Genomic DNA, 18,794 nt, shown 5'->3' with positions numbered 1-18,794 from the left:
TACTCTTTCACAGCATAATGTATGCACAAAAAAGTTAATATGTATATTTGCCATTATATTAGCTACTTTGGCCTGATTTTGTATTTTTCCCAAAGTCGACGTTTTTTCCCAATTTGCAAGATACAGGCAGAAAAAATAATTTAACAAAATATAGAAAAAATAACAACTCTGCTAAAAGGGCAAATAAAGAATATATTAATAACATTGTTAGTGAAAATAAGTTGTTTGAAAGCAAAAGTGATGTTTAAATTTATGCAAGGTTTCGCGCTTCATCAGCCCGTAATCATAGCTATTTTTACATATCTTTGAAATTAAGGTACTTTAATTTACTTTTACACAGTGCTATAAGTTTGTTTTTTAATCCTATCTCCAAGTCAAAATGTGTTTTCATTGTTAAGTTGAATACCTCAATAGGACTCTTTTTCACAGATGACGTCACATATATATAGAGTCATAATTGAAACATATGTATACATTTCAAATGCAAGAATGGCCACTCTCATATAAGATGTGGTCAGGCATATTATCATCGTTGATACACAACTACAAATGCTTGGTTGTGTACCCTGAGTGATTTGGCTAAGAAAATTTCACTGCGACACAGGGGTCAAGCAAATTAACATCAAACAAATTATGAATAATTAATGAGGCAGTTTCTTTGGTTCCACAAGGTACATGTAGCAGATGCCCTTCCCTAAATTTGCCACCAACTTCCACCAAATGCCACCCAAATCCATGGCAAATGGGTGGCACTTGGTGGAAAATGGGTGGCACTTGGTGGAATATCAAGAATTCCACCAACTGCCATGAAATTTCCACCCAACTGGAGGTGGCAGTTGGTGTAAAATTGAACTCAGTTTTTTTTTCATGTGGCACTTGGTGAAAAAGTTGGACTTAGTTAATTTTTCATATGGCAGTTGGTGAAAAAATGAACTTAGTTAATTTTTTGGGTAGCATTTGGTGAAAAAAGACATAGAAAATCTCAAGAGTTCTGTAAAATGGAACCATTACTTATCATGATGGAATAATAATAGAATTTACGACAGTTGCTGTTCATGCTGCTGTTTTAGCATCATTACATATGCTACTATTTAAAACTAACTGGTAATGTTGCTCAGGTTATACTGATGATGATTATGATGTTGGTGGTTCTATTGATGATGATTATGATGTTGGTGGTTCTATTGATGATGATTATGATGTTGGTGGTTCTATTGATAATGATTATGATGGTGGTGGTGGTGGTGGTGGTGGTGGTGGTGGTGGTGGTAATTATGATGATTGTGGTGGTGGTGATTATGATGATTGTGGTGGTGGTGGTGGTGGTTGATTTTGACAATTGTGTTGTTGTTGGTAGTTCATTGTGGTGTTGGTGAATATGATTGTGGTGGTATTGGTGATTATGATGATTGTGGTGGTGGTGATAGTGATCATGATGATTGTGGTGGTGGTGACAACAACAACAACATGTTGTTATTGATGATGATGATTATGATGATGATGATGATGGTGGTGGTGGTGGTGGTGGTGGTGGTGATGATGATGATGATGATGATGATGATGATGATGATGATGATGATGATGTGATGATGATGATGATGATGATGATGATGATGATGATGATGATGATGATGATGATGATGATGATAACAACAACAATGTGATGGTGATTATCATGATCATGATAATGATGAGTTAAACTAAGTTTTCTGTGTACATGTGCTCTGTTGCTATTTCCCCAAAGGTACAGGGATGCATTAATGTTTGATTTCAACTCGGAATGACCTCTCTGCTGGAAAATCTCCTCAAAATATTTGAATCTTCTGACAGTTACTAGCATTAATTTTGTGGAACTTTGAATAGTGAGAAAAAAATGTGTGCAGTTTTGTTTAATAAAATGGATTGATTATAAGGTAACTGTTTTTTTTATCATATTAACATCCAAAAAAGATCATGACTTATCATTTTATTTTATTTTTACACATATTAGGCTCTTTGTCTTTGTTTAAAGTTTGACTAAGAGATAAGCTTTATGCATGTACTGTCAAGTATGTTTCACTTTATTCCAAAATAATTGACAAATACTCAGTCAAGCAATGTACTAAGTTTAAAAATTATCATTCAATTTGTACAATGAAGTTGAAGATGTATAAAGAAATGTTATACACATTTTTTCCAGACAAAACCCCCCCATAAGGATGACAATGTACCTGGACAAGAATCTAAGACCTTTTTGGTAAATATTTGAATATTACAATAACTTAAATGAAGACTGACCTCATAGTTTTATCATATTTTATTAGCTTATACTTATTTAAAAGTGCTAAGTGCTATGAAGGGTGAGATAAACAATATTAAATGCCAGTCAAGAAAAGATGTAGAAGATGTATATTCTAAAGGGTGTGTGTGTTTTTAAGAAAAATCGTTATTGGTATTGACAAAGCCTTGGTGTAATTCATGTTGTTGGCTGCATGATTTTGAAAAAATAAAGATATTAAAGTGAATCTTGGTGTACACATGTTTCCAAAGACATTTGTAGAACAAATTGTAGAACAAATAACATTCTTCTGTGAGGCAAACCCTGTTATATTGAACAGATTTATTAAAATGATCGCTTTTTTCAGAAAGAAATATGAATAGGGGACTTCTATAGCAGAAGAAGTATAGCCAAACTTGCAGAAAACAACAACCGAATGACTGCATCACTAAAGAAAAGAAACAGGTTATTGACATTTCAATATTCAAAATACCAAAACCGGTAGTTAAATTAACTTTTTACCTGTATTGTCATTGCTAATACAACAGACAAGTGCTCTTATAAAACATATTTGCAATGATTCAATGTATGAGGCTGAATTCTATAATTAGTTATGGTATATCATTTTGTTGTTATACTTGGTATTAATCTGGCTAGGCCCAAAGCTGAAGAAACTTATTAAAGAGTATGTTTTTAATGTTGTCATTTTATTTATGCATCTAATTTTGAAATATATTTTGAATAATGATAGCTAAAATGAAACCTCCAAAATAAATAATACTAAAACTGTTTTCAGGATTTCTCCAAATGTAGAAATGCAGACAGCTCTTCACCATCAACTGTGATCCTTTGTAATTTTGTGTACATATGAAACTAAATGACTGCAAAGAAATGTTTTTTGTTGTTCTTAGGTTGTTGTATGCATACTTCATAAATCCCATGATTTTATTTCCACCAAGTGCCACGTAATTTCCACCAACTGCCACATTGGCATGGCATTTGGTGAAAAAAGATCAAAGAAACTGAACGTGGCATTTGATGGAAAATTGTTCCAATACTCCACCAACTGCCACCTTGGGGTGGCATTTGGTGAAAAATTTGCCACCAACTGCCACGTGGCATTTGGTGGAAAACGTTCCAATACTCCACCAACTGCCACGTTGGGGTGGCATTTGGTGAAAAAATTTGCCACGTGGCATTTGGTGGAAAACGTTCCAATACTCCACCAAGTGCCACGTTGGGGTGGCATTTGGTGAAAAAAATTGCCACGTGGCATTTGGTGGAAAATGTTCCAATACTCCACCAAGTGCCACGTTGGGGTGGCATTTGGTGGAAAATGGTGAAAAATTAGATCAAAGTCCCATTTTATTCTGTTTTTCATCATTTTACACCAAGTGCCACCCGTTCCAATACTCCACCAACTGCCACCCATTTTCCACATCCAATTTGTGGCAAATTTAGGGAAGGGTGCTTAGCCATAGAACAATTTTCAAGCAAAAGCTGCAGGGATTAAGCCGGATCTGCAAGTTCAGTACAATATATTTGTCAGGTAGGTCAAGCCATGAAGACTATGACATATGTGGGACATTTTTAATTTTTAATTGTAACATGCAAATTAACTGGAATAAGAGTCATACGAGTTATCTCCCCTGCCTCATGCATATTCATTAAAACATGATTCTGTCAGTCAATAATGTCCCTCGGTATTTATGAAGTATAATGGAATGAAGTACCATGGTTGCGACAATGGTAAGCCTTACCATTGTCGCAACCATGGTACTTCATTCCGTTATACTTCATAAAAAAAAATCACTTGCCCGCGGCGATTTTAACCCGGCGTGGGCAAGCGGGCGTCCGCTTAAGAAAATCCCTGTAAGGCCAGTCAGAAGTCAAGTTGCAAAACTCCATGATGACAGTTTAATGATAGGTACAGGTAACACCAAGAACCTTTCAACATATTGTTCTAATGCAACTCATTTTCATTTTGTTTTATTTCGATTTTGATGTCATTATTCTTATCTGTGGTAATACATGTAGGACACGATTCTAAGTAATTCTAACAAGATTTGAGAAAACTATTGCCCTTGAACTTATTTATATTTAAATATTTGAGCACATTATCAAATATTTCATGATTAAAAGTTAACAACAATGTCATCAATCATATTGATTACTTTAACAAAGTTCTGATTAATCAGCCCTTGACAACCATTTAATCCATGCTAAGTACAAAATTTGAGGGCTAACGTCCATATAGGAATTTGGCTTAAGCTAACCTTTCAAAACCTAAATAATAATCTTGTTTATAACTGGACACTTATTTTGTTGTGTTTCATTTCTACAATCTTATAAAAGTATATCAATCTGCAGACAGAACACAATAAAGGTAATCAAGATTATCTGACGGCTGTGAAGGAATCACTTTGAAATTTAAATTAATCTCAAAACAAACAGTAAAACTGCTAAACCAATATTTGACTGAGATAACAATAGAATGGACAGCTAACAAAATGTAGTAAGACTTCAAGAAAAAATCCTCCCTCAATATAAATTAATTTGTTAGCTCTTTATTAAATCTGCATTTACATATATTATAATACTCTCTATCACGTCTTATTTATAGAAAACTTTAACCATGCTTAAGATGATTTAAAATTATTCAGCTATTTTTATTACTGGTAGGTTATTTCTAAATCTCACCATGATCTAACGAAAATGGGCAGTAAATATTTGAATGCTACTATAGCCAACATGTCGTATGATGTCAATGGAATAGAATATCTCTATTAATGATCGAAGGTTGGAACTCTGAAAACAACTGTAATTTTTCCTTTCCAATACAATGACGTTATGAAAGCTATTGTTCATGTGTTGGTTTAAATTACCCCTCAGTTGGTCGGATTACATTTAATACACATGTAAAGCCCTGTGACGTTCAGTTTTACCAAAACTTTTATTAGTCAGGCCATAAAACAAACTTCGACATTGTACTTTTATGACCACATAGCTATGTTTGTCATTCAAGATCCCTACGCAATTTAAGAATTTAGCTGGACTTTATTACAAAATGGAGAACATAAATTGAAGAGAAAAAAAGTATTTCCTATGTGGTTTCAATCATACTATCAGTGATCCTTAAATAACAATGGAAATTGGCAAACTTTCATTAGAGCGAAGGCGTTTAATGAACATTTTATTATGGATCAAATAAGCGTGTCAAAATCTAAACAATAGTTTTTCTGCAAATATGTTTTGCATACTTCCTAGTTGAATGTGCCAAGAAGTATCCAGTGAATTAATACAAATCTCACTCTATTTTGCATATAAGCACAACTCTATAAGATTATACTCATAATTATTTCGTCTAGAATAAACTTGAAGAAATATCTCTGAAAATATAACCACAGTGTGTATGTTGCCTCTGTTTTCTGGTAAAACTATTACTGATGTCCATTTTGAGAGGCCACAAGAAACTAGAACTCCGTGAGTCGGATGTGTCACCTGACAAATTATTTACTGTCGACATTATAGCTGTTAGATTGGCATTTTATTCATTTATAGACAATGATGTTGCCATTTAATTTCAAGTGTAGGTGGCATTTGAACCCTCAATCAGATATACCTACGGAATAAGTTTCAGGTTGAAACCTCCTTTAGTTTACGAGATATGCCACGGACAAAACCTAAGCAAGAAAATTAACAAAGGGCAATAACTTTAAAAATATGGCAGCAAGAGTAACGGTTCTTGTGCACTGCACTTGCCCTCAATGAGATCTATCTAGCTATGAAGTTGATACCTCTTATATTCTTCAAGATATGCCCCGGACAAAACTTTAAGCATGAAAATTAACAAATGGCAATAACTTTAAAACTAAGAAAGCAAGAGTTACTGTTATTGTGCACTGCACTTGCCCTCAATGAGATATATCTAGCTATGAAGTTTCAAGTTGATACCTCTTATATTCTTCAAGATATGCCCCGAACAAAACTTTAAGCATGAAAATTAACAAATGGCAATAACTTTAAAACTAAGAAAGCAAGAGTTACTGTTATTGTGCACTGCACTTGCCCTCAATGAGATATATCTAGCTATGAAGTTTCAAGTTGATACCTCTTATATTCTTCAAGATATGCCCCGGACAAAACTTTAAGCATGAAAATTAACAAATGGCAATAACTTTAAAACTAAGAAAGCAAGAGTTACTGTTTTGTGCACTGCACTTGCCCTCAATGAGATCTATCTAGCTATGAAGTTTCAAGTTGATACCGCTTATATTCTTCAAGATATGCCCCGGACAAAACTTTAAACATGAAAATTAACAAAGAGCAATAATTTTAAAACTAAGAAAGCAAGAGTTACTGTTATTGTGCACTGCACTTGCCCTCCATGAGATCTATCTACATATGAAGTTTCAAGTTGATAACTCTTATATTCTACAAGATATGCCCCGGACAAAACTTTAAGCATGAAAAATAACAGAGGGCAATAACTCAAAAAATATGGAAGCAAGAGTAACAGTTCTTGTGCACTGCACTTGCCCTCAATTAGATCTATGTACATATGAAGTTTCAAGTTGATACCACTAATAGTTTAGGAGATATACCCCGGACAAGCGAAAATGGGACGCGGACGCCGCCGCCGACGACGACACCGCCGACAAAAGTAACCCCTATATGTCGTCTTTTCAGGCGACACAAAAAGTGTGTCAAGTGGTGACATCTAGGTTGAGAGGCCACCTTATCACTTCAATCATAACTTTTATTACATCTAATGTGATGGATTCAATTAATACATTTTAAATTTAATGTAAGGACATGCTGATCATTTCTGTAACTTATTGTTTGAAATTATATTTTGTTCAATACAAGAGTTTTCCATTTTTTTTCAGTAAGTTACATTGTAGCATTAACTTGCTACGCCGCATCAGGGGCGATATTAATATAGTTCCTATCCTTATCCTTAGAAATGCATCAGTGATTCCATTCAGTCTATTGGTTCATTTTTTTAAAGCTCAACCAAAACACTCAGTTTCTACCTGAGACCAGTCATATTCATCCTACTTCCAGGTTTCTACTCATAAATTTATGATTTATAGAAGTTGATAATTGAGTAAGGCCCCAGACCCACTTAATTTGGTTAAAGCATTTCTTTATGTTCAGGCAAAGAAATAGTACAATTCAAAACGGCTTTCATGCATCATCTATGAATAGTTTTCATGTATGTTTTTTTGCTTATTGTCGTTAAATTGTTGTTAGTTTGAAATTGGACTGAAAAGGCAAACAAGTTGATGCACACATCTTTCATTCCTACTTTATATGTATTTTCATAGTATTTTGACAACTGCAACACAAGGGTTGAGCTAATAAACATCGAAGAACCATAATTGCATAACTGCAAGAGTCCTTTCACCATGGAAATATTAAACACTAATGATATAGAATATTAAGGAAAAAGAAAGTCTACCTGGTCTGCATATTTACTGCCATTCGGCTCATTATATCCATCAGATTGCTCTGTGAACTCATCGTGTGACCAGTAGGAAAAATCGAAAGTGAAGCGTTTAGGTTCATTCTTCTGGTTTTCTGGGTCTTTAATCTCTGTAGTGTGTCCATTCATCTCTATGATCAGTGTGGCATTGCGAGCAATCTCTCGTGCATTGTGAGTAAAGTTAAGGACGACATGAAATGTTTAGAAATACTTTCAACAAAACAATGAATATCACCTTAATGATAAATCATGTCTTTTTTAATTGTATTAAATAATTACATGATACCTTCACGCCTAAATAAGTGATGGTGTGCCAATATATACTGTCATCATAAAGGACGAATTATTGTTAACAAATGGATTTGGAAAAATAGTAGTAGTGGTGGTTTGTCAAATAATGTGATATTGTTGCCCATGGTCTCCTAGTACTGACGACTCAAATGGTTGTTATTATCGCAGTCCTATACCTCTGTGTGCTTAAACATACATATGTAAAGTCATGTCAAGAATAATTCTGAAAGTAACATCAGCTCTAAAAAGCTTTTAGAGCAATTGATAAATAGGCCTTTACTTTTTAAAATCTACTTTATGCATGTGTTTTAAAACCATTTAACATTCTTTTGATATTAATAATTATTTCATTGTAAGTATAAACCATCATAGATGTTCTGAGTGTGGATCCACACCCAAGCAGGTTAACCACGCAGATATACTGGTTGACGGTACATTTCCGAACAGGGCACAAATCCCGAACACCGGCTAAAACCTGCGTTTGTTTACCGTGATCGATTATTCGATGACCTAGATCAATACAGAGGCTTGCCTTGGTCACACTTGCAAAGTTTCAGCTTGTTTTGTTAAGTATTTTTCTAAAAAAATGCCGTTCAATGTGTATACCTTAAAGATCAATCAAAATGTAGCACATGGGGGAATGATGTATGAGAGCGCACGCGCATCTTTAGGTTGTGTAGTTATGTTGACCTACATTCAAGATATTTATAAATAGAAATCACGCTTTACATTTGAATTGCATGTTTTGAAAAACATCGGAAACTATAAATAACTTTGCAGCTAAGTTTTTATTTAAAATAGCATAATTATTATTTATAATTGTATGACCATGTATTTTCGCTTTGCAAGTGTTCGGTATTTGTGCCCTCCATCGCATGAATTTAAGGGTGATTTACTGTCTATAAAATGAACGATTTTTGACATAAAATTGATGAGATAGTAAATCTGTACTTTGACAGATGTTGTGACATTAACCAAAGATGTTTCATACGCAATTTTAACTTACTACAACAAAAACTCTTCAAGATAATTGTGAAAAACCTCAAAAAGTGTTCGGTTTTGTGACGGCAATCAGTAGTCACCAATAGAATTCCTTTGCATTATATAAAAGGCTAGCTGTTGCATTTCAAATAAATATTGAGACTTCACAAGACACATGCATTTAAATCTGCTAAATGGATACATAGCATGTGTTTAAATTGAATGCCATTGATTCCGATCTCTATACAAAGAATCAGACTATCACAAATGCAGAAACCAGAAACCAGACACTATGTGCATAACAAATATTAATGAAGTATGACAATATACTGATACATAGTTTGAACTTTTAATTCAAGTCTACAATAAAACCATCTGCAACCTATTTCTTATCTTGATGCATGTACTTATTTCTATATTAGGAATCATGGACACAGTGCGTATGAATGTTTTATTGCAGTAAAAATGCATTTTGTATCAGCTATTATTTTCTCATTTCATTTTTGCTTTCATGTCATTTCTTCATTTGCCTTGGAATTTGACATCTATGAAATTGTGAACTTAAAAAGCAAATTATATTTAGGCAATTTGTTTACAATTGAGAAATGTATGCATCCGTGTAGGTATGAAAGTACACTGAAGTCAGAAATGTAATGCAATGCATAATATTCATATATACAAAGATAAAGAAGGTTAATTTAAGAAATGTTCACATGAGTAAGCAATCCCATTCTTTCATTCATTTCAATCCCTGTCCTGTCAGTGGCAATGCCACTGATTACCTCACGCATAAAAAGGATATGAATGGACGCACTCGCACCGCAACACGCACGTTCTCAGCCATTTTGATTAAAATTTGAATGAATTAAACAATTTGCACAATAATTCCACGCGTAAATGTATACGTTTTTGTTAAAACCACACTCCAGTCTTCGCAAAAATGTTGCGAAATGAAAGTGCAAATTTAACCTCGACACCGAATAACGTCACTTCCGTAAACAAATTGTAAATATTTATAGCAACGCAGGTGCGCGTCTCGGTCACATTACACTAATTTTGGATGATACTTTCAAGCGGGACCTATTTTCAAAATGTTGCAGACTTAATTATTTCAGAAATACAATTGGATCGATTTTTGTTTTTGCGCCCGTCCACAATTCTAAAAATACTGCTGGGGTTTAATACGTATTTACTGCACATGGAAACAATTATCCTTCATATATTTAGTGTTTTGCATGTAACACTTACTGTATAGATCAAAAAAAGCAAAATTGAAGGGCATCTCATCTTGATGTTGAAGTCACCATAACAACCCTAGGGTTTTTTTAATGCAGGTTTCTTTTAATTTTGTTTCCAAGATCTATTTTTCTATTAAAGGGAGGAGATTGTGTACGCATCTGTGTCATAATTTTGCGTATAGGTAGCCACGTGCTGATTTTAATGTTGTAATATGCTTGGAAACATTGGAACGACTGATCAGAACTTCGTAAAATTAAATAAAGTGGTTAACGGCATCATTGTTTACTTTCAATATGTTACTGCCCTGAAACGGTTTCCTGGATACACTTGTGATTTGAAATATTTCTAACAAGATTTGAGTTAACTGTCAAATGTTCTTCTTATTATATTATTTAAATATGTGAGCACATCATGAAATATTTCACATTTAAAAGTCAACAACGATGTCGTAAATCACGTTGTTTTCTTTAAAAATGTTCTGAACAATCGAACCATTATTCATCAATAATAAATTAACATTTTATTTCAATATGCTATGTCAGAGCTCAGCGCGAAAGTTACAAAATCGAGTCTCACGCAAGACCTATTCATGGTGAAAAAGTGCAAATTATTTGTCGATCCCCGTTGGCTCGAACTTCCAGGGACTGGTGAAAATACATCGAGACTCGGAACATTCGAGCCAAGCGGTAATGCTTACATTCAATACAAAGACATTAGTCCTTTATATCCAGTTCTAGCCAACGAGGAATTCGAGCCAAGCGTGATCGAGGGGTAAGTGTCTATAAGAGATGTACGTGACAGCTATACTGTATTTGTTAGCATTTACGAACATAGTTGCATGTGCCTATTAGATGCTTTTTCAATAAATGTTCCTGTTTGTAAAGGATAACTTTGTTCGAAAGTATGTTCTATTAAGGTAACTTGAATAACTGAGATTTTGTTGAGGAAGGTATTGAATCTGATATTTATGAAAGCGGTTTTAAATGATAAGAGTTAAGGAAAAATAAGAAAAATATGTGACTAAATATCATTACGGAATATATTGTTTTTTGAAAACAAGAAGTAAAACACAAACAGTTCAATGTTCAAAACTTTCACTGCAATAAAGATACATTCCTATATATAATTATGAACATTTGTTTATAGTGTTCCATATACATGCAGATACATTTAGCAGTAAAAATAAGAACATTCCAAATAACTGCTGCCAATCAAAAATATTATTACTTTGTTTGAAGAAGATTTTTATAATTTGTTTTATTTCTTACATAAGTCTTCGAAAATTGTGCTTTCATGTGAACATTGTATATGATATTAATAACAGCATAGAATGCATTTATTACTTCATATAAAAATAAATTGATTTATGACAAAAGTACGGAAGTTTACAGTCCGGGGATTTTATAAAAAAATATATCATTTTGATACTCATCAGGATGTTTTTTCCACGTCAAGAGATAAATTGCATGATTAATTAAATAATTTATGTTGAAAATGTGAAAAAGCAACTCCGGACGAAAAATGTTAATGGTTGCTCATGTGAAAAGCGCTGTTTTTAAAGGAAAACATGCAATACCATGCCGTAACAACGGAATGGTATCACCCTCGCCCCTAGAAACTGCACGAGAAAAAAACTCATGAGGTTTCATTGTTAGTCTACACATGTTCTTTCGATCATTTTATACAGAAATTCATATGATTTCACGCAAAAAAATATAAAAAAATGCATGAAAGACTATTTAAACTGGGGTGTTTCTCTCCGCAATTAAACACCTAATGCCCCGGACAAAGTTTGAGATACCAATACATAGAACCGTTCCGGCGACTTATTCCTCAAAGCACATGTGTTTGATATAGAAATATACATGTTTGTGGTCAATTTCACGGAACTCATATCTTGTGGTGCGGATCATTTCATTACGCTGCGTAGCGTTGAAAAGCGATTACACGGAGTCTGATTAAAAAAAAAATGGTATCCGGGGGCGATTCTAGGTAACATGGAACGTAACTTTAATATGGTCGTTAGCTCTTGACTTGCGCCGCTTCCCCGAACTTCTTAGGTATAAAATGTTGGCATGGTGGTTTAGGGATACTCCCAGATGAGTATTTAACAATTCCTAGTCCCAACTAGTGCATTTCTGGCATATGGTGTTTTTTTCGTTTCTCATAAATTAAAAAAAAAGTAAACTTGGACGATTTCAGGGCGGGAGGGGGATGTGCGCCGGGTGAACCCACTGGATCCGCTAGTGGTATTTGCTTTGCTTTACGAATAGAGCATGTTATCTTAAATGTATCATATTAAATCATCATCGTCGTTATCAACAGCAGCAGCAACTATAACGTCATTTTCGTCGTGTTCATCGTTATCCTCATAATCCGACGACTAAGGACTATTGGTCACCGATTATATTGTATCTCAAAGTGTCTTAATATTGCGATACATCATACACAGGCGTTATTTTTCGACATGCGTTTTCATTGAGGTCACTCAATTTGGTTTGTAACTTCAGTTTTTCCCCGAGCCACGAATGGAATGTAGAATTTATTTGGTTATCAATTTCAAATTCGCATTCGTATCTTACACATGGGATTTGAAGTTATTTATTGCCTTTCATGCCTAGCAAATGCGCAGTTGTGATGATCATGTTTTTATGTATAGCAAATCCGAGCATACCACCGGGTATGTTTTCCAGTAATAAAGTGTGTGCATATCAAACGGACGTTATGGACATCATTTTTCATCCATATGATGATAGGGTATAAGAAAAAAATCAGTCGCTGTTTAGTTATACACCAGCAGATATACATGTTTTTATTAGGTGGTAAGATACATGAAATTGACAATAGCAAATAATGTTATATACTAACATAATTATATATTTATACATTGAATTTTATGTAGACTATCCTTAAAGGCTAAATAGTTTAGGCTTTCATGAAAAGTAAACAATTGTATTGGACTAAAATTGACCATTTTTTATAGTATAATTTGAGATATGAACTTATATTTTGAACACCAATAATAATTACAGGGACAACCCCGGCACCTTACATATTTAACGAAGACCCTTGCTGAGGCCATACATGCTTACACACAGTCAACGGGGGACAAACACCGTCCAAATACATCCATGCCAAATTGCTTAAACATAAATAATAATTAATTAATACTTATTATAAAACAACAATAACAACAACAACAACAACAACAGCAACAACAACAGTAATAGTAAATACTACTACTACTACTACTACTACTACTACTACTACTACTACTTCTACTTCTACTACTACTACTACTACTACTACTACTACTACTACTACTACTACTACTACAACTACTGCTACTACTGCTACTACTGCTACAACTGCTGCTACTGCTACTACTACTACTACTACTACTACTACTACAACTACTGTTACTACTGCTACTACTGCTACTACTGCTACAACTGCTGCTACAACTGCTGCTACTACTACTACTACTACTACTACTACTACTACTACTACTACTACTACTACTACTACTACTACTACTACTACTACTACTACTACTACTACTACTACTACTACTTCTTCTACTGCTAATACTACTGCTACTACTAATGCTGCTACTGCTGCTACTGCTACTACTGCTGCTGCTGCTGCTGCTACTGCTACTGCTACTGCTACTACTACTACTACTACTACTACTAATAATAATAATAATAATAATGACAAAAACTGCAGGTACAATGGTCAGACCCTTGCTGAGGCCTTTCAGGCTAACATATACTCAACTTGAGACGCACACCGTCCAAATTGAAAAATGCCAGATTGCTTCCACATTGATAATAATCAATAATATTAACTATTAAACAACGAAAACTACAGGGACAAGCCCAGTTGCCTTACATTAAAAAAATCCTATTTAAAGCGACTTATAAATAAATATTTACCATGGCAAATGCATACTCTTACTCATTTCAAGATAATGCACCAGTCAAATGTAACCACGCCCCCCCCCCCCCCCCACAAGGTCCGGGGAAGGGCGGGGACTTTGACTTTCGGTCCGGCCAAGCCCGGGTAAAATCCCCGCCCTGCGGACACAATTTAATGGTTAAATCCCCGCTAAATGCCCCCGCACCCAAGGGTAGGTAAGGCCCATATGTCCCCGCTATATTTTGGCGCGAAGACAAAACTACCGCATTCACCCGGCACTGCGAGGCCACCGGGTTGTAAAAACACGGCCCATTTCCTTTGCTAACCCCGGTATACCCCCGGTTCTGGGGGGGGGGGGGGGGGGGGTTACATTTGACTGCTGCATACGTGATCAAGATATTCAATTTTATATTCTGACCTCTATTCAAATCTACAGAAAATCGATAACGGCTCACTTCTCATTTACCGAAATGAATGTACGGCATGTTTCAAATAACTTGCATTCCATGAGACAAAATATAATTTTGATCACAAAGGAAACTTACTGCCATTTTTCCTTTTGTTTGCCCCAACTATATTCCCCTTAAGAATGATAAAAGTGTGTGCAATAACACGAGTTTGATTTATCAACCGTCTTTTCAAATTTTCAAAACACATTGTTCAAATAATTGTTTTCTTCCGTAGTGTAGTATTTTTCCTGTTTTGCAATACCAAACTAAACATTCACCAATGGTATTTTATCGGTATGTAAGGCAAGAGTAACAATATACGAACGTACAGGGAAAAAAATGATCATTATAAAGAATTTCATATTTGGTAAGGCCATATTTAGTTTCGTTACGAGTGGAAAGTCATACAAAAGATAAAACTTACACACATTTCTCCACTGTTTCTACATGTTTTCATCTCGGGAGAGAACATATTGTGTTTATAAATATTCCTGCTTTATTGGAATGACGTCATCCAGTAGACGTCCTATATGTGTTTGATTGTTATCCCTGCTTCATTGGAATGACGTCATCCCAAAGACGATCTATGTGTTTATAAATATCAATTCTTCATTAGAATGACATCACCCCGCAGGCGTTTTTTTTTTATATAAATATCCCTGCTCCATTGGAATGGTTTCATCCCGTAGACGTTCCATGAGGTCAAACATATCCCAGGTTCATTGGAATGACGTCATGCCGTAGACGTTCCATGTGTTTAAACATATTTCTGCTTCATTGGAATGACGTCATCCCGTAGACGTTCCATTAGGTTAAAAAAAAATCTTCCTCATTGGAATGACGTCATCCCGTACACGTTTCATTTGTTTATAAATATTTCTTCTTCATTGGAATAACGTCATCCCGTAGACGTTCCATGCGTTTAAACATATCCCTGCTTCGTTGGAATGACGTCATCCCGTAGACGTTTTACATCCGTATCACGTCCGTTGAAACGTTAAGATTGATTTAAGAATGTGTAACAATTGTGTTTGATTCCGACTTCCCGACCGAACTTAAATATAGCACCCGATCTTTTCATTCCCACAGGATACAGTTTCTCTGACCGTTAATGTTATATCCTTTAGGGTTTTTCATTTCAGTAGTTTTTAAGCATGCTGGATGTATGAATGTAGTTTTTTATATATAGAACGTCTAATTTCCATTGACACTGACAAAATGGCGACAGTTCTTAGTGTAAGCATTATATTATGACGTGCAGCTCAATCAATATTTTTAAAACCAGATCAACCTACCCTATTTTGGGGAGGTCGTGAAACAAACATTTTGTTTTTGTTTTTGCCTAACTATGCTAGCTCAAGTTGTTGACAAACGTTCTCTTGCGTCACTTTACAGTCCTAGGAATGTAATTATCTTCGACTCTTTCGGATCAACAGAACTTGCAGTAACTATTGCCACATCGGAATCTTCAGCAATAATAGCACTTAATATGTCCACTGAGCTTTCAACCGTAGCCGTCTCTGTCAGAACCCCAGATTTGACGTCAACTGGAACCAGGGAGTGACCGTGTGCTAGGAAAAGGCTGTCTTTTCTCAACAGGAAGGAATGTGGGTGGATGTTGTTGTTCTGCATTGTCCACGTCACCTGGTTTGTTTTTATCGAGAAGCATGTCCAGGACTTTTCTTCGGCGTCAATAATATAGACGTCTTCGGTATGAAAGCTGAACACTGCATTGAGTTGTCCAGCATCTTTTGTTTTAAGTAAACGCAACAGATTTACGTGATCGTGTTTTTTGTCTAATTGGCATTCTGCTGTGTAGACAAATATTCCATTTTGGCTGGCTAGTGCATATTTTTCAGACGCATGATCGAAGTCAAAACCAAACACCTCGCCCATTTCTTCTTTAGCTGTAAATAAACATTTCGTTTTAATTCCATCTTCTGCGACAATGTATTCTGAAACCTTGTACTGGCTGCTTTGGTCTCGGCTGAGAACTGCAACAGTATCTTTATCGACCTTGATCATTTTCAGCATCTTGTTCTTCTTCAGAATTTCGGTTACGGTTCCACTCGTGTCACAAACGATAAGTGACGAACTTTTGTCGTCTAGCAGGCATATCTCTGATGCTAAAAGTGAAATGGACGTGAACCTACATAGTCCAGTGAGGGAGTCGCTTGAAATGGATATCGTAGTGTTTTTACGATCTTGAACGTCCTGTTCGGAGTTGAAGCTAACTTCAGTAAAAACTTCTCCCTTTATTTCAGCGCCAGCGGCACCTTCCGGAATTTGTCCTGCATCTTTTGATTTCTTTTCACGTATTCCAAAACGCTCCAACAATCTCCGTACGCTTGCTTTACCATCGGTGTGCGCTGCTAATTTCTTTTCAATTGTAGCACCCAAAGATCGCCTCTTTGACTTTGGTGACGCTTTTAGTTTAAGCTTTGACTCATCCTCGACGTAAATAAATGATTTCGGTCGTCTGGTCACTCCATCTGATTCCTTGTTCGTTTCTTCTATTGACGGACTTTTCATTGCCGTGTCAACGAAGTGCCGCTGCTCCACAAACACTACTGTACCCAGAACGGTATATCGAATGGCATCTATAAGCTTTCCATTTGGTGTGAAATCACACATTAGTTTATCGTCGAGCTCAAACTTCTTCAAGCAGTCTTTAGCCGCTGCGGATTTCTGTTCCATTTCATGGACAGTGTTTTCATCAAATTCAGCAACATCTTTCTCATACTTGGACAAAATGTTGTCAATTTCATCGGCAGCATGCTCATACTTTTTATCAAGGTCTCTAGCAAGATTTTCTATTATCTTAGTCGTCTTATTAAACATGCCATCAATCTTACTGTCCATATCATCCCTAAATACTTTAACACGCTGCAGCAACGCTTCCTTTTCCTTCAAAATTGACTGTTTGGTGTTCAGGGCGTTACTCTTGGTGTCACGAATAGCTTTAAGAGTATTCAGACTTTGAACTAGGGCAAGGTCTTTTTGGTCAGCAAGGTCTTCAAGCTCGTGCCGCACACAGTCGGTTTCGGGGTGTGTGTTTTGTATCAGACATGATGTACACAGCAACACTTTGTGCGCCGTACAGACAGCTATGGCACTTTTGCTGTGCTTGTCACAGACAGAAGACATGGCTTTCTTGGTGTAGTTCTGCAAATTAAACAATTACCTCATGCAAGTGTACATTGTATTTACAAGTGGAGATCAGTTTAGAAGCAGATTGTCCTATCGAACGATTTTTTTAATTACAATTTTAAGTTTTTAACGCATTTAAAGAAAGTGAGCATAGAAATTACTTCGATTAATTTGTAATACAAAATCTTTTACCGACTTATAGTTTGTCATGATAAAATATGATGTACCACAGACAAAGTCATTAAAACTATTAAATGAAACAGAGGAAATGTAACTCGGTGCGCAACGGTAAAATAGCTAGCAATGAACTAAAGAGAGTGCTTTTATAACCGGTTTCATTTCAAAAATAGTTAAGCAGAGCAAGAGATCGTTATGTGAGTTATTTCAAGAGCGATGACTTTACAACATGTGTCTACATTATATTGAAACTAACTTGTGCCTGCTATGAGTTGGAGCCAAGACCAAGGATGTCCAACTAGACCAAGCCTATTCAGTTTATATAGTAAAGTGAAGCATTTCATTTACAACACAAAATAAAAAAAAAACTTGTTCGTGTACAAATACCAAAATTTAACCATTTTTCTATAAAATGTCAGACATGGAGTTATCATAAATCAGAACAAAAACAAGTCACGAAATATTGATAACAGTTAAAAGGTAAAGATTGGTGAACATTTCTTCATTAATTTATACAAAAAGTACATTCAATAGGAATACTTACACATATATATTTAATCTCTATACATAAATGTGGTACAGATACCTTCCTCACACACACTGCTGGGTGGCTCGATAGCCTTCGTCTATTTAAACTCTTTAAATCAGATAAAAAGGACAAAATTTCCTTATTTCTGAAATTTTAACGAATTATTTTGCAAGTCAGCAGTACACAGGAAGTTAACTTCTGCACAGCGTGTCATAGAATAATAAATCGACGGTCAAGTTCAAACAAATGCCCTTTCATAAAATTCATTTAAGGCCACACAATTTATTTAAGATAGCGGACAAAATGAAAATT

General features: G+C 35.3%; 2 protein-coding genes across 2 annotated transcripts in view; both read right to left on the bottom strand.

Annotated features, from left to right (window-relative positions):
- LOC128232412 (kinesin-like protein KIF28P) overlaps positions 1-7,933 on the bottom strand; it is a 37,146-nt gene extending 29,213 nt beyond the window's left edge. Inside the window, exon 1 of the mRNA XM_052945943.1 lies at positions 7,722-7,933. Coding sequence (XP_052801903.1) covers positions 7,722-7,874 — 153 coding nt within the window. The 5' untranslated portion in view covers positions 7,875-7,933. The remainder of the gene's footprint in view (positions 1-7,721) is intronic.
- A 5,110-nt stretch (positions 7,934-13,043) lies between these two features.
- Positions 13,044-18,564, bottom strand: LOC128238118 (uncharacterized). Its single transcript, XM_052953693.1, has 2 exons — positions 18,498-18,564; positions 13,044-17,791 (listed from the first exon to the last, which is right to left on the bottom strand). The coding sequence occupies exon 2, from the start codon at positions 17,771-17,773 to the stop codon at positions 16,016-16,018; it is 1,758 nt and encodes a 585-aa protein (XP_052809653.1). The 5' UTR covers positions 17,774-17,791; positions 18,498-18,564; the 3' UTR covers positions 13,044-16,015.
- Between the last annotated feature and the right edge of the window lie 230 nt (positions 18,565-18,794).

The sequence above is a fragment of the Mya arenaria genome, chromosome 1 (genome assembly GCF_026914265.1).
Source record: "Mya arenaria isolate MELC-2E11 chromosome 1, ASM2691426v1".
Lineage (NCBI taxonomy): Eukaryota > Metazoa > Mollusca > Bivalvia > Myida > Myidae > Mya > Mya arenaria.
This window is presented reverse-complemented; position numbering and strand designations above follow the sequence as displayed.